At 43.8% G+C, this 24,481-nt stretch overlaps 1 protein-coding gene across 3 annotated transcripts; it reads right to left on the bottom strand.

The window, feature by feature from the left end:
• Positions 1–888: 888 nt before the first annotated feature.
• Positions 889–23,533, bottom strand: RANGAP1 (Ran GTPase activating protein 1). Of its 3 annotated transcripts, none has more exons than XM_054630890.2 (17): positions 23,366–23,533; positions 22,732–22,769; positions 20,619–20,757; positions 19,287–19,414; positions 18,289–18,348; positions 17,454–17,633; positions 16,492–16,626; positions 15,121–15,279; positions 14,834–14,947; positions 13,246–13,345; positions 12,424–12,508; positions 11,886–12,033; positions 11,305–11,418; positions 10,879–10,981; positions 9,148–9,236; positions 7,205–7,326; positions 889–1,971 (listed from the first exon to the last, which is right to left on the bottom strand). In XM_054630890.2, the coding sequence occupies exons 3-17, from the start codon at positions 20,728–20,730 to the stop codon at positions 1,902–1,904; spliced, it is 1,719 nt and encodes a 572-aa protein (XP_054486865.1). In that variant the 5' UTR covers positions 20,731–20,757; positions 22,732–22,769; positions 23,366–23,533; the 3' UTR covers positions 889–1,901. The 3 variants fall into 3 exon arrangements, with proteins under 3 accessions (XP_054486865.1, XP_077034741.1, XP_054486861.1); XM_077178626.1 differs by lacking the exon at positions 23,366–23,533 and adding an exon at positions 22,971–23,216; XM_054630886.2 differs by lacking the exon at positions 23,366–23,533 and adding an exon at positions 22,960–23,050.
• Positions 23,534–24,481: the final 948 nt, after the last annotated feature.

A 24,481-nucleotide genomic window follows, 5' to 3' on the forward strand; every position in this document is an offset into this window, starting at 1 on the left:
CATATTTACAAAGGGCTAGTAGACATAAGCTAATAAGCCCAAATTCTGAAGAAAGCAAGACTGACCACACCAATTTGGAGTCTGGCCAAAGCCCTAAATGTCATGTTGCTCTCCTGAGTCTGTAACCATCTAACCTCTATGAATGCAGGGGCAGTACAACCTCACCAAGTCCATGGAGCTCTGCCTAACAGATCTGGCCCTTTGATTACATTTATTTTCTCACAACCACTGCAAAATTCAAGAACTACTCCATGCAATTTGATAAGAGGCAGAGAAAAAAAATCAGCATTCAAATGGTCAGAGCATCAAGTCACAGCTTTCCAGAGGGAAATCCAGCAAGACATGGGCTGGCCAAATCTTGGCTGTGCATGAGGTCACACCAGAAAGATTTGTGATGAAGTTTTCAATCCAATCATTCTTAACATTTCCAGGTTCCTGTGGATATTCCTGTGAATTCCAGCCTGGTTTTTTAGCCAATGAGATGAAGGGCTTGAATTTACCTCATCCTGGGAATGTGGGACAGTAACAAGTTCAATGTTTGCCTCACACTACTTACAGCTGAGTAGCAGGCTACTGCTAATAAGTGTTGGCACTGCTTTTCCTGTTTAGACTGTGCTAAATAGGAATTTGAAGATGCCTGGAGGGAAATGTGCTCCTCTGCCACGTTCCTGGTTTGGACAGGAGCAGGAGACCACCAAGAGAAGAGATGGGGTGCTGCACAAACAAGGTTTGTGACTCGATAGCTTGGCTGGTCCTTGACTGGTGCCTCTCTCCTCACACAAACCAGGCTCCATTCCAGTCCCATTTTGTGTTCCACTGCAAACTCTGCAATCACATAAAGCTGCAAAATAGGCTTCCAAATCCCAGTGTAGGCTTTAGAAATGATGATAAGGCTGTGGAGTTAATTTTTATTTACATAACTTTTCAGGCAATTGACATAAACATTTGTAAGTTGTATGGAGGAATGTCATGGTGGCTCACAGGGCTGTATGGACACATGGACAATCCTCCAGACAGATTTAGGGGCATCTGCTGCTACTTGTTCAGTCCAAGAGAAAAGCACAGCCTTCTCTCTCCATATTTTTACATGTGCTTGGCTTTTAAACATGTGAACAGTGTACACAGACCCAGTGTTTTGGCAAAGGGAAGAGAAAGGGACACATTCCACAGGGATTTCATGGATTGTATTCATTTCCAAACCAAGCCTATTTAATTAGGGTGAGAAGGAAAAGGGCAGGAAGAATAAACACCACAGGCAATGGCAAAAAAAAATTTACAATAAAATATGTTCATTCCTTTAAGCAATGGCCACCAGGATCAACCACACTACACAAATACTCCAAGCCACAGCAGAAGGGGAAGAGGATATTAAAATAAAAATCAGCCACACACTGCCTTTGACAACAGACTTGGAAGAAGAACCAAAGGGGATCACACCTCACCCCTGTGGCTCAGAGAAGCAGGGCAGCAGCAGCACAGCCTCCCTCTGGCACAGTGCTAAATGCTATAAGGCAGGAGTCAAAGTCCAATAAAACAGAATGCCCAACTGGGTTGATCCAGATGAGAGCTCTTCTGGGCCCCGTGTTAGTCTTGGCATCCTTGGCAATGCAACCAAAATGGAGAACTCTTCAATTCATGCTGAGCTCACAGCAGTACAGACTTATTTTAGCGTAAGCACCTGCCCTACAGACCAGGGAATCACTTCAAGAGGAGTAGGAAGACAATGCAGCGGGATTTGTTCAAGTTTATGAAAGCAGAAGGAAGGACAGATATCCTACAGGGGGAAAAAAAGGACAGCATGTCTGTATGGGCTCTGGGATCCTCTCCCACTATGCAGCTCCGAGTTCTCTGCTGATGGCAGTCCCATGGGGAAGGAAGGAAGGAAGGGCAACTCTGGTCTCCTACAGCTGGTGGAGGGTCTGTAAGAGCATGTGGCGAGCAAATGAACAGGAGTCAAGAGCACGGTTGGGTCTGTGGAAAGAAGGGAGAGAGAGATTTAAAGTACTGAATTTAAGAATGGCTTTGTGTCTGCCTTTGACTAAGCAAATAAACACTGTTTCCAATGCATTGGATGTGTATGCCCCAAAACCTGCAGATTTTGCCCTGTTACCTTTTCCAATACCATTCCATCACTGCTGCCCAGATCTCTGCTTCCCATTCAGAGCCTGCTGTGGAAAACTCTCTCCTGAGAGTCCAAGTCAGGAAGCCAATGGCCAAGAATCAGAACATTTATTTCCATAACTATAAACAATCTGCTACTGACTTTTATCTCTGCAGCCCAGTGTCTCATTCTGGGTAGAATGATGGAGGTGGAAACCCCCTTCCCTCTCTTCTGGCAAAGGGTTTTTCCCATAAAGTTTCACTGTTTAGAGCCCCAAAACAGAGGAGATGATCCTGTGAGCACTCTAATCTTTTCTCACCAAGTCATCTGCTAGCTATCCAATGATGACTTTGGTCTCAGGACTTTTAAAGTCTTTAAAAGAGGCAGCATAACCTTCTGTTACTCTTCCCTGATGTCAAGTAACACCTGACTGGCTTTGCTGGGCTGACGCTGATTATGTTTTGCCTTTTTTTCTATGTTCTCTGTAATCTTCACACTGCATTTGCAGCTCTGTGGTCTATTGTATTAGTGACCAGTTTTCCCAGTACTTTTCCATAGCCTTTCCTTAAGCAGAAAGACAAAACAAATTCCAGAGCTCCAAGCCTCAGGAGGTACAAGGCTCCATACTATCTTGGTTCTTCCTGGGAACCAAGATAAATTTTCATGGACAAAGTACAGCCAGTGCTGAAGGGGGAGGTTGCAGAGAAGGGGCTTAACCTGGGGGGAATTGCATCACCACTTGTCCTCCTAATTGGTGCTTATTATCAAATATGCTAGTTTTCTAAAACCTATGAAATGTACTCACCCCTGGGGGGATGGACTTTTGTGGACATCTTTCCATAACTGCCTCTGGAGGTCTTCAAATAAAGATCCCCTTTTATATTACCTCCTTACTAAAATTATCTCAAGTTTCATTTCCAGGCTGGGAAAAATGCAACAGGGTCAACTTTCAGGGTGCCTTACAAACAGCCCACAGAACATGCAGAACATCACCTGAAAGGGCCCAAGACAGAGGTTGCAATAGCTAAGTCAGATTTACACAGAATAACCTGCTCCCTGAAATTAAACCATGGAAATACACTCACAGCAGGGTTAACATGAGGCTAAATTTCTGTAACGTTTCCATTGCCTCCCAGTAATGTATATTTCTGTTTCTGCAGGCTAATTGCTGGCTCAGCATCACTGAAACTTTTACCAGTCTCAATCCATCCATTAGGGAACTTCCTCCAAAGAATTTTAATCCAATATTTTCCACTGTTCTGAGAATAGAAATCATTCATTTTACCTCTCTCCCACCTCACCTCAGCAAAATAACTTATAACAATGCACAGCTGTGAAGCCTACTCAATTTGGGGAAAGGGGTGAGCTGAAATAAAGAGAGGAATTTCTAGGAAGGAGCAAGGAGTTCACCTCCAGGTGTAGAGCACAACCAAGAGCTGCAGAGGTTGTTTGGTACTTCACTCCATGGCTGCTGCTCTTTAACAGAAGCACATCCTGGAGCAGACTTAACCCTTTTTATTCCCCCCCAGGACCATTCATACTGAACACACAGTGTCCCAGAATCACAGCTTGGAGCTGATCTTCAAAGTGCTGGAGATATATTTCAGCCCTCATCTCTGGAAGACCCAGCCCTTTTTGCAATGAGGGAGCTGGTTCCATCCAGGCAGCTGCCCATTTTTGGAACTAGAGAACCTGGACCACAGATGTTGATCACAGACAAGATCCCTCAGCCCCCTCTCTTGACACTAAGCCTCCTCTAGCCATAAAATTCTCCTTATTTGCTGTGGAGTTACCAGCCTGCCCCTCTATGCTACAGACTGTTGGAAGAGACCAGTGATGTGATGCAATTCAACAGCAAAGAGCAACATTAAAAAAAATACCCCAAAAAACCAACCAAACACAAACCCATCACCTCCAGCAAGTCACAGGTGGGCAGGCAGACATCCACATACTTTCAGTATTTCCACTTAAAAAATTATGGAAAAGCACATGTGGATTCACAGCACCCTCTTGCGTCCAAAAAACCCAAATAAGGCTTGACAGCAAGCAGAGTAAGATGGATGCTGTTTACAGTCTATATCCAAAATTCTGTAATTATTATTGAATAGAGAACACTGCCTACAACAACAAATTGTCACAAAAGGAAGGAGGTAAGTTCCTGTTCCAGAAGCCCCTTGCAGTGAAAGACAGCAGAGCTCTGGCCTAGGCAGCTACAAGAATTTTACAGCTCTAAAAGCCCAGAAGATCTAACTGCATACCAAAAGGAGAAAAGAAAAACAGAAAATACCACAAAAATGCACATTAGTTTTCTGCAAGTGAAGGAATCACAGGTTTGACAGAGTGGAACTGGATTTGTTGCAGAAACAGAGGCCAGATGAGTTCTGAACATTACTAGGTTAACCAGGCAGAGGTTTAATTTCAAGATTGCAATTTTATTCTGACTGAATTCCAAGAAGAGACAAGGAATAGAGGTTAATTGAGAAGCTGTGTGTTGGTGTTGGCTGAGATAATTTTCTTCACAGGAGGGGCTGTGTTTTGGATTTGTGCTGGAAGCAGTGCTACTAACACAGGGATGTTTCAGCTGCTGCTGAGCAGGGCTCACACAGCATCAAGGCACTTTGTTTCTCACCCCAGCCGAGCAGCAAGCAGGCCAGGGGTGCACAAGAAGCCAGAGGGGACACAGCCAGGACAGCTGACCCCAGCTGTCCAAAGGGATAGTCCATAGCACATGGCATCATGCTCATCAGATAAAGCAGAAGGAAGAAGCTATGATGGAGCTTTCCTGGAGGTGGTGGAAGTGATAAATTAATTCCTTGTTGTGCTTTGCTTGCAGATGCAGCTTTTGCTTTACCTATTAACCCACCTTCACATCAAGCCCCATTTGCCCACTTTCAGTCTTTCCCTGCTCTTCCCCAGCCCATTGGGCTGAGAGTAAATGGCTGTATGGGGCTTTGGTGGCAGCTGGGGTGAAACCACACCAGGCTGTTTTAAACTGGACTGGGGGGTTCTTGAACTGTTTACATTTACCCAGGCACAGATTTAAGAGCTGTTGTCCTTGTTCCCTTAAGGGAAAGGCCTATGTTCATATAACAGAGATAGATTGCTTGTATCTAGTATGAACTTCATTATGCAGCACAGGACAAAAGCTTCCCTATAAAATCACAGCTTGCAACAAGTTTGTAAAGCAGCAAACCTCAGCTCCAAGCATTTCATAGCACCAGGGCCAGTGGAGGCTTGGAGTAGCACTGGTCCATACCAGTGGAAGGCAGGAAGATCTGCCTTTCACTAAGGGAGGCTCTCAGCTCTCTCTCAGCTTCTACAGAGCCTATGAACAGTCTGAACCTTCCACCAAGAGACTCTCCCCTCTTGTTCTTGCAGTGAAATGCTGGCTCTGGCTTCAATAGGGTTGTTGTTAATGAATTCATAAAGACCAAAATTTTACTCTTTATTTTATCAGCTACAGCTTAAAAACATGTTTTGAGAAAAGCCTACATGCGCATATACAGGAAGAGGGGAGACAAGTGTCCTTTCTGAACAAAATGTGTTAGGACACTTAGAATTAGGAGGCTACTCTGGGCCTTGCTACCTGACATAAACAATTAGACTTTGGTTTGGGGCATTTGACTGTCCTTTCTCCTGTACTCTCAGCTTCCAGCAATTTAAATTCCATTTTGAGGGCTGGGGCTTGATCAATAAGCAAGAGCAAGGCATCAGTGTAGGAAAGAACAGAAATTCCGTGATATGGCAAGTCCTGGTACTTCTTGCTTAAACCTATAATGATTGAGTTGGAGGAATACTTGTTCAGTTGGCAAAGCACATGGTCCCTGCAAGGTTAAGTGCCTTAACCTGATCAACGCAAAGAGAGGAGGCAGCAGGTGAAGTGTTCCACAAGAAGGGCCTCCAGTTAGCATTTGCACATGTGTAAACAAGATGCTTTATTTTCCAAAACTGACATTAGTATGGTTTGTGACCATATCAGTTTTGACAGCTTCAGCCACACCAATGCTTGGAAAAATTCTTTCCCCCCATCACAACTGGCCAGCTTCCAAGCCCAGTAGGACCAAGACAAACTAGCAGTATCTGACAGATTCCTACTGTCCATGTTTCATACTGACCACAATTGTCTGATGCCTCCACCTTTCACCAGCAAGGGATCCTCAGCAGCTCTGCCAACCCTTATACCATGAAATTCAGGAAGGCTTAAGCCTCATTCTGGCACCTGCTCTCACCCTACGCAGCACATGGTCCATGCTGAGCCAGCCACCAAGCTCCAAACAGATTTCAGGCCTCTGCTGTTTTGCCTGGGTAACATTTTTGGACTGCTTCTCCTCTGACTGTTGAACAGTGGTGTGCAATCCTATTGTAAATTTGTTTGGTGGGGGTTTTCCCCCTAAATATCAATACTGAAGTTGGCACTGATTTAATTCAGTAGAGATATGGTTTCCATAGCCATTTAAGACATCAAAAAAGCTAAAGCTGGTGGGGGCAGGGGTTGGTTCTATACCTCTTGTGGATGTAACAACATACAGTGCAGGCAGTCAGTAAAAGCAGCTTCTTCAGTACTTATGCTCACCATTCAGTTCTCAGAAAAATCACTAACTTTGTTGCTGTCACAGTAGGAAGTTCCATTTAAAAACAAATTCAGTCTTTGTGTTTTGCAGTTTTCATCTGCTGGTGTTCAGTGTCACACAGCATGACAACTCTGGCAGAGCTCTGCTGACCCTCTGAACTCTGAAGGAGGACTTGGAGGGCATACTTAGATCCAGTGTATGCACAGTTCACTCATGCAGTGGCCAGAAACCCAGCAGGTTTCCTTAAGCTCAAAACAGCTCTTCTGTGAGAGGCATTAGCAGTCTCTCCTTCAGAGCCACTTCCTTGCAAAGCCAACTGCCCACTTTTCCCTCTTTAGGAGTTTTTTTTTTTTAACTCTGAACCTCACATACTGCAGTAAACAAGATAAAATAGAGGCCTATTAAACTGTTAATTCTCACTTTCAGAACAGACATTCAGTGGGCTTTCACAACAGCTTACATGTAGATATTAACCCTCAAAGAGTTGCACAAGCTCCCACAGAGAAGACTGCATGGCAAATACAATACTCACTTTGTAACAAAAGCTGAGAGAACTGGGGCCAGGGATTTAGGGAAATAATCCTGCTGGACCATATGGTTTAAGGTCATAAGAATACCATAGAGGCTTGGTACAGTTTTGATCTTCTCTTCACTCTGAGAAATGGACAAGAAATCAGACATCAGACAAAGGGGATTTGATTTAACCACTGCAATTCACAGACAAGGAATTCTCTTCTGAATGAAGTGCTCCCACACACTGCAGGAGAGAAAGCTGGTCACTAGATTAAGTACAAGACAAAGGCAGCCAATCCCATAGTCTCCCAGCACCTGAAATAATGCATCAAGAACATTCTAGTACTTATCAACTGACAGTAGTACTAATAGGGAAAGGGAAGTAGTGAACCTGCAAGTGAAACAGCCACATCTTCTCAGAGGCTCTGTGTCAAAGCGCTCTCCTGAGGAATTTCACCAGACTTCAGTCCATAAAGAATTCAGTTGCCTTAACAATTTTTATTGTATTATTCTGTAGCTCATTTTTATACCACCTCCAGCTCTTTAACAGGCTCTCTCCAGAACATGATGCAGTGTTCCCAGAACTGGTCTCACAGTTATGTACCAGATAAGGCCAACAGCCACCCCCTTGCTTACATGATGCGTAAGTTATTCTTACTCCTAATGTGATGTTACCCTGCATGTCCCAAATCTTACATTGTTTTGATTTATTTCTCTACTGGCATTTCAACAAAACTCCTCACTCTGCAAACAGGGCCCAGACCTGTATTCCTGCTGTATGACCTTGGAGTTCACACTATTAAGAATATCTGTTGCTCACATGCTTCCAGCTACACAGGACTGAAAATGGAGTATGCCCCTTCTCCACATGCAGGGGACTGGGGATAAATTAGGCACATCACAGATGTGAATCAGCAGGCTGATCCTCCTGGGCTTTATCCTCAGTGCCACTTCCCAGCCTGAAAGAATTCTTCAGGAGCACAGGTTTGTGCTTTGTGCCTCATGCTTATTGCTATTTTCCATATGGGCAAGAGGTAGGTGGCAGTGCTCATAACAGGCATTCTGCAGAACCAAATGCCACCTTGGTTCCACTGGCCTTTCTGGGAGTGGGAAGCTCAGTGCAGGTCCAGTATGCAATGAATATAGATAGAGGCAAAATTGATTTTTAGGAAACGAAGTCATATCCACGCATGTCAGTGAGGGTCTGAACACCAAGTTGGATACTACCAGAAGGGCATTCCTAAACCTGCTTAATAGCAGGCTGCTGTAACAGCTCATGGCTTTTCTGTAGTTTAGAATTGTCTTAGTCGAAGCTTGTATTCCCAGCTTCCAGGCCTTAAGGCAGTGAGAAACACTAGCCCTTGTAGCTCAAGCAGGCAAAGGTGTTTAAGGCTTTGCAGAGAGAACCACTCCACAGTCATCTCACTGAAAATAAAGCTACTAATTCTATGAAAATCACAGGCTTCCTACTGACCCTCCATCTTCTCACAATGAGTTTATTCCTTGCAACTAATTACTTAACACTAACATTTGGCAAAGAGTCTCCAAAGCATGAAGTTGAATGCCACTGATCTGGCATGAGTAGATGATACACATTTTTGAGACATGGTCTCAAGAAATGCCCTAAAGGACCCCAATAACTACTAACATTGACATGGCTTTTATAGACACCACAGTCCAGCAGCAGCATTACTGCCCTACCTGAGCCTCCCTACCTTCAGGGAATGACTGAAAATGCAGAGCACATTAAGCAGGAGAGGTACAAAAACGAGACATCCTTCATCCTAATGCAACCTTGCAGGTCCAGCAGAAACTGCAAATTGCAGACTTCCATTGTCCCTGGGCATCAGGCATGCACAGGCACCCAGCTGCTTCCATGGCAACATAATTACCCAAAATCCTGCCAGTCTGGCCTTCAACAGCCTAAACAGACCATGACTTAACTCTTTCCTGCTTTCTCACCTTCAGCAGTCCCATGTGGACCAAGAGGTTTGAGATGAATGCATCTGAATTAAATGTGGCAGAACTGAAGGCTTTTTTCATCAAGGCATCTAAAGAGATAAGCACATTAGTTTAATCAACACAAAAAAAGGACATTCATGGATTTCAGGATTAAAATAGATCATACAGAAACTCAGCTGTTAAATCAGTTTTGTGATACAGTATCTGTTAAGATTTCATTTGTCTCTGTAGCTGTAAGCTTTGAAACATTAAGACAGGTAAAACCCCTTAAGTATAAAGAGGAAAAAACAACATTTAAAATATCCAGCAAAACACACAAAGCCCACATGAGAATTCCCACACTGCCAAGCTTCACATGCAATACCCCCCAGTCCTATACACCACCAGCTGCTCTGCTCAGTGCGTTTGAGCATACATACATATAAACATGCATATAAACATGAGCAGATGAGCTAGAGCTCATCAAGAGGCAGAGCCTTGACTTCTTAAAGGCCAGCAACAATTCACCTTTCATTTGAAACCACAAACAATGAGAAAGTTTGTTCAGCTGTTTTCTGGGCTCCCTCAGGACCAATGCTATGCCACAAACAATGGGCAAACCAGTGCTTTAATCTCTCATGCGTACAAGGTAGCAAGGTAACCCATTTTTGACCTCTGACAATTCCGTTTTCTTAGAATGGGCAGAATTCACTGGAGTGGCTGTAGAACAGTGCCAGACATTAACCAGGGCCCTCACTGTCAGCTGATGGCTGCTTTTATGGAAAGAAAGTAATTGCCAGGTTCTACCTTTCCTGAAGAAGGAATAAATATGTAAACAAACAAACTCGAGACAACACTAATATCCTTTGTTCCATTTTTTCCTGGAGACCACTCATAACAGGCATGAGCCAAGGCGCAGTAACTCAGTGAGGAGCCACCTGTATTTTTCACTGATTCAACCCATAACCAAATGCAGAGAGCTACTGTGTTACTGTTTGTAAAACAGTTTCACCAAGTCTGCGAATACCAAACTAGGGAAATGCACAGTACACCACTTGAAGTGGTCTTCAAAATAATTGATCCAATTCTTTTGAACAATGATGATGGGTAGTTCATGTGTGGGAGAACTGAACTGCTGGGAGATTGGAAAAAAATGAAAGGCAGTGGTCAAATGCCCAGGACTGTTTGGAAATTCCCATTTCCAAACAAAACCATGAAGGGATATACTAGTAGTCCACAGATTAATCAGACCTAACCCAAACTACTACTCCAATATAGTGTGAGAAATGGTCCTTTCTTTGAAGATTGGTTTCTGTGTCTTGCCCCATGTTGGAAATCTCTGCTTCCTGAAGAAATTAAAGATACGAGACATCAACTAGGAGGTCTCTCTTTACAATCTCATAATACTACACTAGGGAGGCACTTCCTGCAAAACACTTTTTAAATAAACAGCCTTGTAAAGGTAACTGGCCTTAAAACACAGAACTACTGGCTATGGACAGCCCAGCATCAAGAAGATGCAGTAAGGGCAGCATTGGACCACTACAACAGAGACAGGCTTTGGCACCACAAAATATGCCAGGTTCAGAATGAATCTTCCACTCTACACAACAGCAGGGCACAGCTTGGAACTTTGTTATCTGCCAGGGACAAAAGGCCAAATGGCCCGGCTCACAGGGGCCTTGTGCACCTTGCAGTGGCGCCTGTGGCACTGAACCAGGTCACACCACAAAGTGAAGAAAGGCCAATCACCTGTTGTTTCATGCACTGCTGTTTTCACTGGGGCCTCATCTTTGAAGACTGAGGATATCCTTAGGAGGGTTGTAACTACTTTCTCTACATCAGAGATATCTGTCTGAAAGAGGAAAAAAATAGAGATCAGTTAACTGCTAGACAGCGACACAACATGGGTCTCTACTAGGGCTGCAGAAAGAATTGCTCTTCAGCTGACTGAAATCAGCTTTGCCTTGGCCCTATCACAAGGCACAAGCAACACAAACACTATTATTTTATGTAGAAGCTCTGATGCCAGTTTAAGCATTATCTGCATCATTTGCTTCCATAAGGTTCTTTGGGATCACTGGAGAAAAGATGCAAATCTAGGTCAAGTTATCATCTCCAGCAATTAAACAATTTTGAGAGAAAAAATCAAGCCCAGCGAAGCACCAGCTCACCCACCTGCTGAGCTATCAGCACAGAGCACTTTGGTCCTAGTCGCAGCAGCTTCTCTGGTGATGGGAAAGCAAGGAACGTGGCAACATCCACAGGAGGAGATGGCACTGGAGTTGAAGCCTGAAACAGGTGGAATCCATCTCAAGTTTATTCTTGGAAGTAAATAAATTGGTTCAACAAAAGCAGATGGGACAGCTCAGGGTACAGCTATACCAGGACAGAACCTGTTCTGTTTGGAAACAGCCTGAGGCTGACCTAAGCCCAGAGCTGAAGTGGCCAGGATGTGCTAGCATAAGGGCATGGCACTGCATGTACAAGGTCCCCACCATTTCTGATCACGGAAGACTTGTTACCACCACTACTCAGCCCTTCCCTCCATGCAGGTGTACAACAGGCCCACTTTAACAAAACACACTTTTCAACTGAGCCATTTTATTTCCAGAATGTTGTCTCCCTGGTGCAATAGTGCCAGCCCATGCAGGAATGTGACTGCCTGTCAGCACTTGAAGTTCAGACTCCACAGACTCATTTCCTCCTTTACTCTTCTCCAGCTGATGAAACCAAAATCCATCTGGCAGTAAGCTTACCTGTGAATCAATTATCTTCTTAGGAGTCAGTGACTCCTGCTCTTCTGCTCCTCTCTCCTTCAGCTGTTGCTGTTCCTCCTCCTCTTCCTCCTCCTCATCTTCATCTTCCTCCTCCTCCTCCTCATCATCCTCCTCCCCTTCATCATCACTAAGGTTAGAATGTTACACATTCCATTAATTACACACCTGGAATTCCTGTACACTGGAACTCAAAACTGTTCAAGAAAAAAAGAGCAGCCTCTCCTCAAAGTCCTACTGCAAGAAGCACATCCCACCTACAACACACCAAGAGGACACTCAGACATCAGTCACCCAGCTGAGAACAGCAAGAAAAGATCAAACAATCAGTTACTTATGCTGAGGTAAGTCCATCAGTGAAAACGAAACAAGTTTAAGACACATCCTTGGCTGTGCTCCACACTCAGATCCACATCCACCAGCAATGAGAGAGTTCTTATTTTAAAATGAGATAGGTCAATGAAAGTGTTGATGAAAATTGTCAGAAAACTTGTGATTTAAACTCTGGTACCATGCCTACCTCAAAGATCCCAGCACTGATGCCATATTGAAGCCTTCGAGGATCTCATGGAGCTGCTCACACACCTCTTCTCCCAGACAGTTACCTAGGTTGACAGAGGAAAGGGAGTGGACTTGACAGATGCACACAAGTTTGTTCTTGAGGACTTAGCTGTATATTCTTGTCTATCTCTTGTTTCTGAAATCAAACAGTTACATGCCATTTCTGCACAGCACCTTAGAGGCAGCAACACAAACTGCACTTATCAGACAGAATCAAATGATTTTGTTAAACAAATTTCAGCAGCATTACACAATGGTTGGAGATGAAAATCCCCTCATGCTTCAGAGTTTGAGAGACTTGCTGTTATTTCTCTAAATAGCTCTTGTTCTTAGTGATTCTAAAACAAGGGCACACAGCACAGAACCAGTTAAATGCAGCGACCCAAGGTATGAAAACCTAAAGCCAAAGGCAAAGTTCTCACACTCTTCTGCAGAGCTGCACGAAAGGTTTTTGTTTCCAAGTATGAAGTATCTGAGATAGGACTGAATAATTAAGAGTTTTACTGAAAACTCTTAATTATTAAGGTATAGGTATCAGCCTAATCTCTCCACCTTATCAGGTGTACCAAAAATGCTTACCAATTAACTGAGTTCATGGTTTAAGAAAACTTTCAATATCTAACCATTTCCTGTCCCAAGGTGATGCAAGTTCAGCTACTGAGTACTGGTTTTTATATGCTGACAATTGCAAGACTAGAATATATGGTTCTGTCAACATTTTTCCTAGTGGTTTCTGATTGGAATCAAACTATACATACTTTGATCTAGCAAACCTACATACCATTGAGATCCAACTTCTCCAACTCTGTCTTATCTTCAATAGCTTCAGCAACAGTCAGAGCAGCATCTCGCTTGATCTCACAGAAAGACAAATTCAGTTCCTAAAAATGCAGAAGAACATTTTGTCTGCAGAATTCCTATTAAAATTTATCATATCCATAAAATTTATGTCCTCACAAGTGTCCTGGAAAGACTCATTTGAAGAGGCTCCCAGCAAAAAAAGAAGTGTTATTAATTGAAAATAAAGCCTGACATATTCCTAACCTCATATACTTAAAAGGGGAATTTTGAAACATACTGGTGGCTAAGAGCAGCACTATTAAAGGTGGCAACTCTAAAATACCTACAAATCACTGGGCACCTAAAAGGTAGCAGACATTTCAGTGCTTAGCAGCCAGCTGACTGAAGATCTTCACTTACCAAGGGTCTCAAGAGCACTCCAAAACTCCCACTCTAGTAAGTCTAACAGAAGAAGGGCAGCTAATGTACTAAGCATATTGCACATTTCTTTTGACACCTCAGTTGCATGTTAAGGCCTTCAAAAAAAAAAAAAGCCATGAGTGGTACTACTTCTGACAGAGCCAGCCAGCAGAGAAACCATGTGGACTAGTAAGAGTAAAGGAATTCAACAGCCAGACACCATCCCCCACCATTCCACACTGTGCTCAATCAATCCCTTCCTGAGAAGGGATTGAATATTAACAGAAGGGAAGCAGTCCTTGAACAGAATGAATCAGCTGCAATTGCTTCATGTTACTTTCCCTTAACCATTTCTGCTCTGGAAAAAATTACTTAACTTCTGTCTGTTCATCTCAATACTCCATTACTTAAGTTTGCTTGGGAGATTCAGACAAGTTCCAGTAGAACCAGCAGAAACCCCAGCAAGGGATCACAAACCACAAAGAACCTGCTTCTTTCTATACCAGGTTCATACACACAAATAGGTATTAGGTTAATTTTTGTCTTCACAAGATTAGGAAATCACATGTTCAGCATCTGTCTCAGGGCAATTATGACTCATGGCAGGTGTTTCTAAAGATCCTAGTTTGCTTATGTTATCAAATTTGACTTCAGCCTATCCAGAATGTTGTCAGATTCAAGTCCTGTGCAAATACTGATGTAGGAGGCTGTTGTATCACCAAAAAAATAAAAATACTTGAACCCTTGATTGATGCTCTAACAAAGAAAAAGCATTAACTGTATGAGCTATGAAATGCTGAAAAGACAAGCTGCTCATGAAGTCCCCTTCATGTCAGTCTCCACTCTTGAAGCTCTGGGAAGTTCTAATAGCAAGTACTGCCATGATCAGATTTCTTGTGTAGCACTTGCTGAGTTGAGCCAACAGCAGCAAAAAGATCAAGCAGAGACTAAAGAGATCACTGGTACATCTCCACATAGCACAGCCCTCACTGGATGGTAGGATGCCACTGACCCATAGCACAGCCTGTTGGTTTCAGCTGTGAGCACAGAGCCTGCATGGGACTGAATCCTATCCTAAAGTAATCAGTAGCAGTAGGAGAATGAACAGAGAAACAGGAAATGGATAACTTGGCATTTCTGCAAAGAACTGAAGAGCAAGCAGACAATACCTTTAATTTATGAAGCCCTTCTTTAACAGCATCAGCAATAGCAACAGCGCCCTTGGAACGCACCAGGCAGTCCCCAAAGTTGATCACCTCAATCTGACGGAGTGCCTTCAGAGTCTGCAGAGCAAGACAGCACAGATGTGAAAGTGGACATGCAAGTAAGTGAACATCCTATTCCTTCTGGAATGTCATCTTTCCTACTGCAACAGGACATGGTTCCACTAAGCCAAAGGTGCTCATGCCAACCAGACTTGAGACAAAACCCAAAACAACTTCTTAAAACAACTCACGTCTGCCATGGCCACAGCTCCTTTCTCCGTGAAGGTGTTGTCATTCAAGTTTATAACCTTAAGCAGTGGGTTGATAGCAAAGGCCTGTGCCAGTGCTGTTATGCCAGGATGGTTGATTCCATTCTGTGGCATATGAACCTCTTCTAGAGTCCCAATGATCTGGGAAAGGATGTAGACAAAAAAAAAAGCTTTTAGAGAGCATTCAGCTTCAATTCAACTTCAGCTCAAGAGTATGCTGCTCCACTCTTAGATTTACTTAAAATTGTTTTGAGTTTCAAAACTCCATTGGTTCTTCTACAGTGAATTATTTACCAGCAATTCTATCATAAATCTAAATGAAATCACAGACACATGGCAACTGCCAGATAAATACAAAGCTCTGATTCAAAGAGACACAAGTATCATTGTCCTATGTGCCTACTCTAAATAACTTAAAATAAGAGTTCTTCACCAGTGGTTCAAGAACACTGAAATAGACCATACAACATCACTTTAATTTTCTAATTAAAATCTACATTTTGCCCTGACCTGAGAAGCAAACATGTAAGAAACCTAGTACAAATATTGTTTATGGACTAAACAGCATGTCATGTAACACAGTAATTAATCCCATTTTGGTAGTGCCATTTAATCTTGATTCTCCATGAATCACGGGAGATATTTGTTGTTATACAACTCTAGTATTTAAAAAGTCTTATTTTTGCCATGATTACTGAATAATCAAAATCACATCTAGGCAGTTCTTTACAAAAAGAGTCAACCTGTAACCTGTGATATCCTTGTCAATATACCTGACAATATGCATTGTAATCCCGAAGTCACTTCTAACAACAACTGAAGTATGAAGAGGGAATTAGGCAGCCCCAATCACAGTTAATTGTTTTCCTCCCACAAAAGTGCAAGTGGGCCAGTGACAGCTGGAGAAAGCCAGGCAACACTTCAAGCTCTGACCAGATGATCCTAGCAAAAACACCAGGCTGCTTTTGCCAGAGGACTGAGCAAAGCAGCACCCATGAGAACAAGCTGGGATACCCACCCCAGTGCCAGTCAACAACCATTAGCACAGAGAGAGGAAAAGGAACAGGACTATTAAATTACTCAGGAGATGACTATTTCTCCCTCAGGTAACTACTTTACACAGCAACTAGCTATGTGTTTGGAAATTCAGGTCACAAAACCACTCAGTCAGCAACTCTAATTCCACTTGTTGAAGACTCCAGTTTCAGCAGCAAGAAGCACCATGACTTTAGTGAACAGACCAGCAGCTCCTGCCTCCTAGCTGAGGCAAACTCTGTGCATCATCTTTAACACTAGAACTGAATCATACCTTGCTCCACTTTGCTGTCAAAGCAGCTCTGGTTTGATACTCACCCCGAAGGCTTCAGCCAGGGCAGTGGCACCATCATTCTCCAGACGATTTCTGCCAGCCACAAATATTTTTAAAGCAAGAGGCTTGCCCTGGGCACTTGATTTCCTGTGACACTCTTTCAGAGCAGCTGCCAATATCTAAAGATAAAACAACAGCTTATACTCCCCCAGCATATCACTCTACAGGAGTCCTACTGTATTTCATAGATCCACCTCTTGAGAAATACTTTGGGCGTCACTGACAGGTACCTGTTTCTACAACAGGTATACAATAAAACTCTCTACCTACAACACTTGCACACTGGTCTCAGGCAAGAACTGATAATTTTGCAACACTAAAACACACTGAGCCATCAAGAACATTTTGCTTCTAATCAGGCAAGCTTATATGGGTAGGAAGTTGACCATAAGCTACCAATACACACTTGAAGCAAAGAAATTCTACTGGGCTGCCCTGGGGAAAAGCACTCAGAGAAGAAGAGATCCTTCTCTACTTAGCCCTGTGAAATGCATCAAGCACAGTGTCCAGGCTCCTACATGGATTTACTGGGGCAAGTCCAGCAAAGGGTGCCAAGGACAATTGAAGAACTGGAGAATTTTACTCACTAGGATAATACTGACCCCTGAGATTAAGGCTGGAAAGAAAAGGCTGTGGGGGACATATCCATGTGTAAAAATAGCCAGAACAAGATAAGGAGATAAGGTGGTATAAAGAAGGCAGAATCAGACAGAACTGCACACAAAGTGCAGAGAAAACACCGCTTTAACACAAACTCCCTTTTTAACTGTGAGGGTTGCTCGACACTGGGCTAGGCTATTCATAGAGCTTGTGAAGTCTCCATATTCAAAACCTGACTAGAGCAAGCTTGAAGAACCCGGTGTACTTGTAGCTGCCTTAAGCAGGGGAGTTGGCCATCACCAAAAATTGCTTCCAACTTCATTCCCAAAGAGGAGATAACCCTTACCTTGCCACCACCAATGCCCATGCCACAGTTATTGAGCTTGAGTTCCTGCAGCGTGTAGCATGCAGGGCTCTTCAGCAGAGCCTCAAAGCCCCGCACACCGTCAGGCCCAAAGGCATTGTCACTCAGGTCCAGCTCCACCAGCTGGGCTCCAGCAGCAATGAGTGCATCCCCCAAAGAGATCTGTAAGGAAACAGATGGCAGTGGGAGGGAGGGAATGGATTAACTTTTAGTGACAGCATCACTGCAGTGGCTAGGTATGACAGTGATGCTGCAAAAAAAATTTCCACTCTGAAGACATTTCTGCAAAGCTGCTTGGGAAAATAAAAGTCTACTACTAAATCCAGAGAGGAAGTTACACAAATTAAGCTAAAGATAACCCTAATGCAGTTACCAAGACTCTATCCCATCCCTTTAAGTCAAATACTCTTCAAAGTGAATTTCCTGCTCTACGCTGAATACTGTTTTCATCAAGGTTGAGCTATGTTCTGGCTTCACAGGACTCAAGGAGACAAGGAGCTCTGTAATGGTCTTAGAAGACATAGCCATATGATTTACTTTAAAAGCTTAGCTCTCACTTTATCTGTTGGGTCATGAAGATGGTTCTCCCAGTGAAAAGCTCTTTCACCAGCATGGACTCACATTTAACCTTTAATCAACTCCTCTCCATCTCACACAGGAAGAGCAGAAGAGAACCCCTCACCTATTCTGAGACATTTAGTGCTAAGAGCACAAAGAAGGATCAGCTCTGTACCAAAATACAGACTCCCACAAAAAACATGACAGGTGAGAAAAGAGGTTATATTAGTTAGAAGTCTCAGATCTAGTTTTTACTTACCAAAGCAGGAGGGATCTCAGACCTTAGCCTGCCTGTGAACATGTCACTCCAATGACACCTCTAAAATAAGAAGCATACAGATAAAACCCACTAAAATATTTAGGTCAACTCAGCTGTAATAAACATCTACACATACAAGATGCTTTGCATCACTGGAGACAGCTTAATGCTGTCTCCCTTCCCTTGGGCTGTCATTTGGTTGTACTAAAGAGTTGCAGGAACCAGTATTGCAATCACTTCACTTGCAAGGACAAAGTAACTGAAATCCACACTATAAACATTATACAAGAATTCTTGTTTGTGTTCAAGTTTCAATTATTTTCTACTGAGAAAATTGCCACTGAAAAAAACCAACAGGAAACAGAGGAATACATTAGCAATGCAGATTTTACTAAGGTATGAAGCACAACAATCTGAACTTACTTGAAAAGCCACATTTGGGTGATTAATACATATCAATGCCTCATACCACTCTCCTTCAGGGGACAGTGTAGTGCTTCTAGTAGCACAGCATCCCCTTAACATTAGGCTAGAGCAACAATAGGAAAACATAGCTTGTGCAAAGATGACCCTCCTGTTGCATTTCCTCCATTATTTCCTCTCCACTCAGACATTCTCTGAAGACTCACTCTCCAGAAGATTTGACTGAGTTTTTCAGAGAGCTTCATTTGAACTTAAGTCTTTTGTTGCCATGGCTTTGTTTACAGATGCTGCCTTCAATAAAGACCATTCCTCACACAGCTTCCCAGCTTTAAGATTGGAAGCATTCTACACAGGAAGCATTCTAACAGGAAGTTAGGAATGCAGAAGGTATTCCTATTATCCCAAAGTCTCCAAGTAATGTTGTATTTTCCAAAGATTGTTCTTCCTCCTGGAAGAGCCACCAAGCAAGCTTCAGAGGTAACTCAAGGCAGGTTTCTGCAGGAAGAGCCTAGACAGGCCTTCAGTATTTCCACATTATTTCTTCCCCTTGACTACCTGATACTTAAGAATCTCACCTTGAGCTCCCTTTTCTTCTCCAAGGCCTTGGCAATAACCTTTGCTGCCTCCACTCCCACTGTGTTGCCTTCCAGGCGCAAGGCTTCCAGGCCATCAAATTCCTCAATTTGCTTGATCACATCTTCAGCTGCAAGAAGCAGATAATCTAGTTGGTCTTTTAACCATTGTCTTGGTTACCACAGTAACCCCCTGAGATCCAGTAAAACTTGCTCAACCTCTAGCAAAAACAGCTAGAACAAAATCTGAAACAGCAATGGGAACAGAGCTGAAGTGTAAAGAAAGAACACTCCCCATTCCCCACCCTGCCTTCTCATAATTCTACAGTTCTATTATATTCTATGTTTTATTCTGATAGCCATCCTTTTATTTGCAAAAGTAAGTTTCTTTACTTCCCAAATAAAATTCTTCTGCCATTCAGCACATGCTTTAAAAGCTAGAGTGAATGTCGCTGTAGAAGTGCAGAGACTAAGTTAAAAGCTGATGAGCATTGGTATCACATCAACAGGAAAAAGTTCCCACTGACTGGCAGAAGTAATGTCTGTTTAGCAAACATATCAGGGTGAAACAATTTAGCTCTACAGTAATCCTATGCAAGGCAAAGAAGCAAGCTGCAATCTCTACTGCCAATGGGCACTTGCTATTGTTCCCAAGCCTTTCCCCATAGTTCAGTGCCTTTGAACTACGAAACCAATCTAGAAAAAAGCTCCACCTTTGGCATTAGCAAAAAAAAAAAAAAAAAGGCTATATAGTATATATATACTACATATATATTATTTGCTATATACTATAGCAAATAACCTCTCTGAAAAACATGCTGTTTTTCTTGTAATGACAGAAATGTTGATCTAATACATATAAGTATCTGGAGAAAATGTATTAGCAGCCACTCTAAGACTTATTGTGAAACACACATACAGCAACAGGACAGAAAGAAAGTGAATTATTGCAGCAGGCTAACACATCAGCTCATTGCTCTATGCACCTCTTGCTCCAAGAGCTGTGATACACTCATTTACTGTTCTTAAAAGGAGCACTGACTTCTAATGCCCAGTAACTATCAAAAGCGCTTAGAGAGAACACCAAGAATACAACACCTGCAAACCAGGCACCCAAACCCCAGTTACAGCAGCTGCAGCACTGCCAGGGCACCAGGGGAAAGCAGGGTACCAGAAGGGGAGGAAACATCCCTAGCAGGAGCAGCTGTAGCTGACAGACCCCTCCATCAGAGATGTGTTATGACAACTTGTCGATGCAGGATTAGCAGGAAGTTTAGCACAAGATTTGACAACTTCAGGGAGATGCTTTCAAAGCACAAGGGTATTTTCTCTTACCATCTTCAGCTGTGTTGAGTTTAAGGCTCTGGCCTTTGAAGCTCAACTGTCCACCACCCACTTTGGTTTTGGCAAGTGACTCAGCAAGCTTAGTGATGTCTTCTGATGCCATTTTCCCGCTTTTCCCGAAAGTTAAGAACTGCCAATTAAAAGAAGCGGTCATCATAAAACCTCTCAAACTACAATACATAATCTATACAAATAACCATATTTATTTGAACACTCATGTGGTTTTTGTTACTCAGATATCTAATTGAGTTTTCAATGTCATTACTACTTTTCCCCAGAGCTCAATTAAGACAGCTAAGCTAGATTAATATTCCAAAGCCAGCCAGTCAGATGGTGCTGACTCTTCCAACACTGACAATATACTTCATAAATAAACAGAAGGTAAAATTATGGATTAAGGCCACATTAAGACATTACCCTTTGTGCAAGATTAACAATTACAATGCAATATTCCTCTCATTTCAACCTCCATCCTATAATTATATGTGCTGCATGCTTCCCCTGCTCTCTCATTCTAGCAAGCTGGAATGAACACAGTTGCTTTTCCTTTTCAGTGATATTCCCAGAAGTGCCCTTGTCAGCACAGTTCCAGAACCACCGAGTTGCTGAAAACACTGTGTGTGCTGCATACAAAACTCTCTCAGCTTCCTGGGTGCTCTTTCCTTTCAGATGTTCCACACAAATTCAGCACACAATAAACAGGATGATCTTACACTTACAATAAATTAGTGAACATCTAGCCTTGAGACAAGTTTGAAGCTAGCCATGCCTGGTAGCATCTGCATAGCATTATTTAATGAATATTAATCACTGTCTGAAGGAACTGGCCTGCATCCATTGAGCAGGATAAACAGAGTGCGTTTCTTATCCCACTGCCTCTGTTGGGATAAAAGGCTACACACAACTAATGCTTAGAAACCACACACTTAGACTTTAGATGTCAGAAGGGATGAAGTTCCATTCTTCCAACACAAAATTGGTTCTCTTCCATTCCTGTCTGATTGGAAGTGACTTCACACTCTTGTAGCTATTCAAGGCCAAGAGCACTGGTTTTAAAATATCCTCTATACAAAAACTCTGACTTTTCCTCCACATACTTTCCTCCTGATACGCATCTGTAAAGCCTCCAGCTTCCCCAGAGTATGACTTCTCTTCAGGGCTCTTTAATTTTAATATTCCTTTTGGAAACAAGGGGTGAAAATCTCCAAGGCTGAAGAACAATTTTTCTAGGATTACTATCCTGTCAAGTAGGTGCTGCCACTAGAAAGAAACCTGATGCCTAGCGAGGCTACCTGGACCAGAGGCTAGACAGTGTTAAAGGAATAAAGCAGGTATTTATTAAAAAGCCTTCAAAGGATACACCTTGGGCAGTACAAGAGCCCGGCCATGGCTCCACCAAAGATGGACACCCGGTCATGAGTTTTCCCACTTATACTCTAAGTTTTGGTCCATTTACATATTGGGGTTAATTTTCCAATTACAGCTTATGAAGTTCCATCCTCCCAGATTGCTCTCCTCAATTTGCTGTTGTTTACACTTTTTGGGCCTGAAGCTGCAACAGTGTCCCTGGTTCTCAGGCTGGAAAAGGACTGCTGTGCCTAACTGCCCTGTGAAGAGAACTTGCTGACACTTTATATGAAGCTCAGAGTTACACACTAAGGCAGTACAGAATCTAGAAAATATGAAAGCTAAAACTTAAGGCATCAAACCCACATAACTGACTCCATTCCTACCAGACCACCCAGACACCAAACCCATGGACATTCCCAGCCTCTGCCAACCCAACACTGAGAAGGAAGAAAAAGCGGACATCCTCCAAACCATAAAGGCTTTACCAGACAGGAACAGAAGTTAATATCTGCAGAAGTTAGTCTGTCCACCTAGTTCAAATAAAAACTTTAGTCATAAAAATCAGTTCCATTCTACTATGATCATCTTCCTTACAGATGTTCACATCCTCCCCCAGCTTCTCTTTCCCTTGAACCTCCTTTGTCGTTCTCCACCTTACACACAGACTACCTCCTAATCTCAACATACAAATCCAGCATCACATCCCGGAGCATGTTTTATAGCACATGTCAGCCACACCCAACTGTCAACCTACCAGAGGTCTCTTCACTGTTAAGTCTTCCGCAGAGAAAGCTTGGGGGGGGGGAAAAAGGAAGAGTTAGTCTGTTTGGCAAACACAACCAAGATCTGAAAATGCCTAAAGACAGGTTTCCTTTTCACTTAAGGTTCGTATGAAACTTTACGCTTCCTGATGATCAAAAAAGTTAGTTCAATACTTTAATTACAACACTTCGTCGACCCCAACAGCCAACACCCCGGCTACCTGCAGCTCACCCAGCCACGGGGCGCTGGCAGAGCGGGGTGACAGCCCGAGGTCCCCGCCCCGCCAGCCCGCTCCTCCAAGGGTGCGCAAAGGCTCCTCTCCTCCTCTCTTCCCCCGCGGGAGGGGAGCAGCCGAGCGCCGGCCGCACGCTCCCGCCCCGCGCACCGGGGCCAGAGCACGGCCAGAACGCCGGATCGCCCTTCCCGCCCGCGCGGGGAGCGTGGAGCGGGAGCCGCGGCCGGACACGCGTGACGTGAACCCACGGGCGGGGACCCCCGCCCGCGCCTGGGAGCGCCCCCGGCAGGCGGGGCCGAGGAGCGCGTCAGCCCGCGGGATCGCCTCCGCTCACGCACGGCCCCTCCCAAGCCGCTAACGGCAGCGGCCGCCGCCGCTCCCCTCCCCTTACCTGGTCGGGGGTTCCGCCGCCGGGGAAGGCGCGGGAGCCTCACGCCGCCGCGCCGGGGCCGCTGGGTGAGGGGCGGGCGGGGGAGGCGGAGGATTTGAACGCCGGCAGTTCTGCTCCCCGCTCCGGGATTGGCTGCTGCCTCGGGACGTCACGGGACGCGCTCCACCGCCGCGCCGCAGCCGATGTCGCCACGGCGGGCGTGGGCGGGGCTGCGGAGGCGCGCGCGGCGGCGGCCGCGGGGCACGCCGGGAGCTGTAGTCCTGTTCCTGCCCTCGGCTGCGGGCGCGGCTGGGGCCTGAGGGGGCTGTGCAGGGCCACGCTCACAACCCCCGTTCGCGGAAGGGTCGCTGGGAGAGCTTCCGCAAGCCCGCAGGTGGGACACGAGCACCTTCTGATGTGATGCCTCGCCTAGATAATGTCCCTGGGGCCTCCTGTTCATACTCTCATGTTACTGTTGTTAAAAACGCCAGTCACTTGTTTCTAAAATTTTAAAAGTTTAATAGTAATAAAATGGTTATAAAAATACTAATACAATTAGAATAATAATAATTTGGACAAACTGAATTAGGACAATATGAGACAATAAAGACAAAGAGTTACGGACGTCCGGGTACCTTTTTCTGGGCAGCACGAGCCCGAAAAAGGACCCTTGCTAACAAAGGATTAACCCTTAAGAACAATGGCCCGTTGCATATTCATACACTTCGTACATGATGCATAAATTCCATTCAAATACAGGATTCTGTCTGGTCATCTTCAACTTCTTCCTTCTAATCTCAGCAGCGCCTTCAAGGCGGGAAGAAATTTGTTTCTTCTGATAAGAAGGCAATAAATTCTTTTCTTTGAAAGATTTAGGTGTCCTGTGGCTGTTGTCTGGTGCGAGTGCCTCATTCCTTTCTTAGAAAAACACTAACATAGTTCTTATTTTAACTACCAAAATTACTTTCTAATTACAAAACTACATTTATTATTAAAATGTTAATACAGCACTACTAATCAATGCATCAAAATACAGATGGTAAATATCTGCGTAGAGCCATATAATAGGCACTTTTCACACTGTGAGACGGTTCTGCTAAGGAAGGCATTTCAGAGAATCACAGAATCTGTTAGCTT

The sequence above is a fragment of the Agelaius phoeniceus genome, chromosome 5 (genome assembly GCF_051311805.1).
Source record: "Agelaius phoeniceus isolate bAgePho1 chromosome 5, bAgePho1.hap1, whole genome shotgun sequence".
In the NCBI taxonomy this organism is placed as follows: Eukaryota; Metazoa; Chordata; class Aves; order Passeriformes; family Icteridae; genus Agelaius; species Agelaius phoeniceus.

Bases quoted from the DNA above. Each gene is read 5' to 3' on its own strand.
- RANGAP1 (XM_054630890.2), bottom strand. From the start codon at position 20,730: ATGGCATCAGAAGACATCACTAAGCTTGCTGAGTCACTTGCCAAAACC. The intron at 17,634-18,288 runs GTAAGTAAAAAC...GTTTCCTTACAG, and splicing joins CTGAGATCCCTCCTGCTTTG to ATCTCTTTGGGGGATGCACT. The intron at 13,346-14,833 runs GTATTGTCTGCT...CTGCATTTTTAG, and splicing joins AAGGGCTTCATAAATTAAAG to GAACTGAATTTGTCTTTCTG.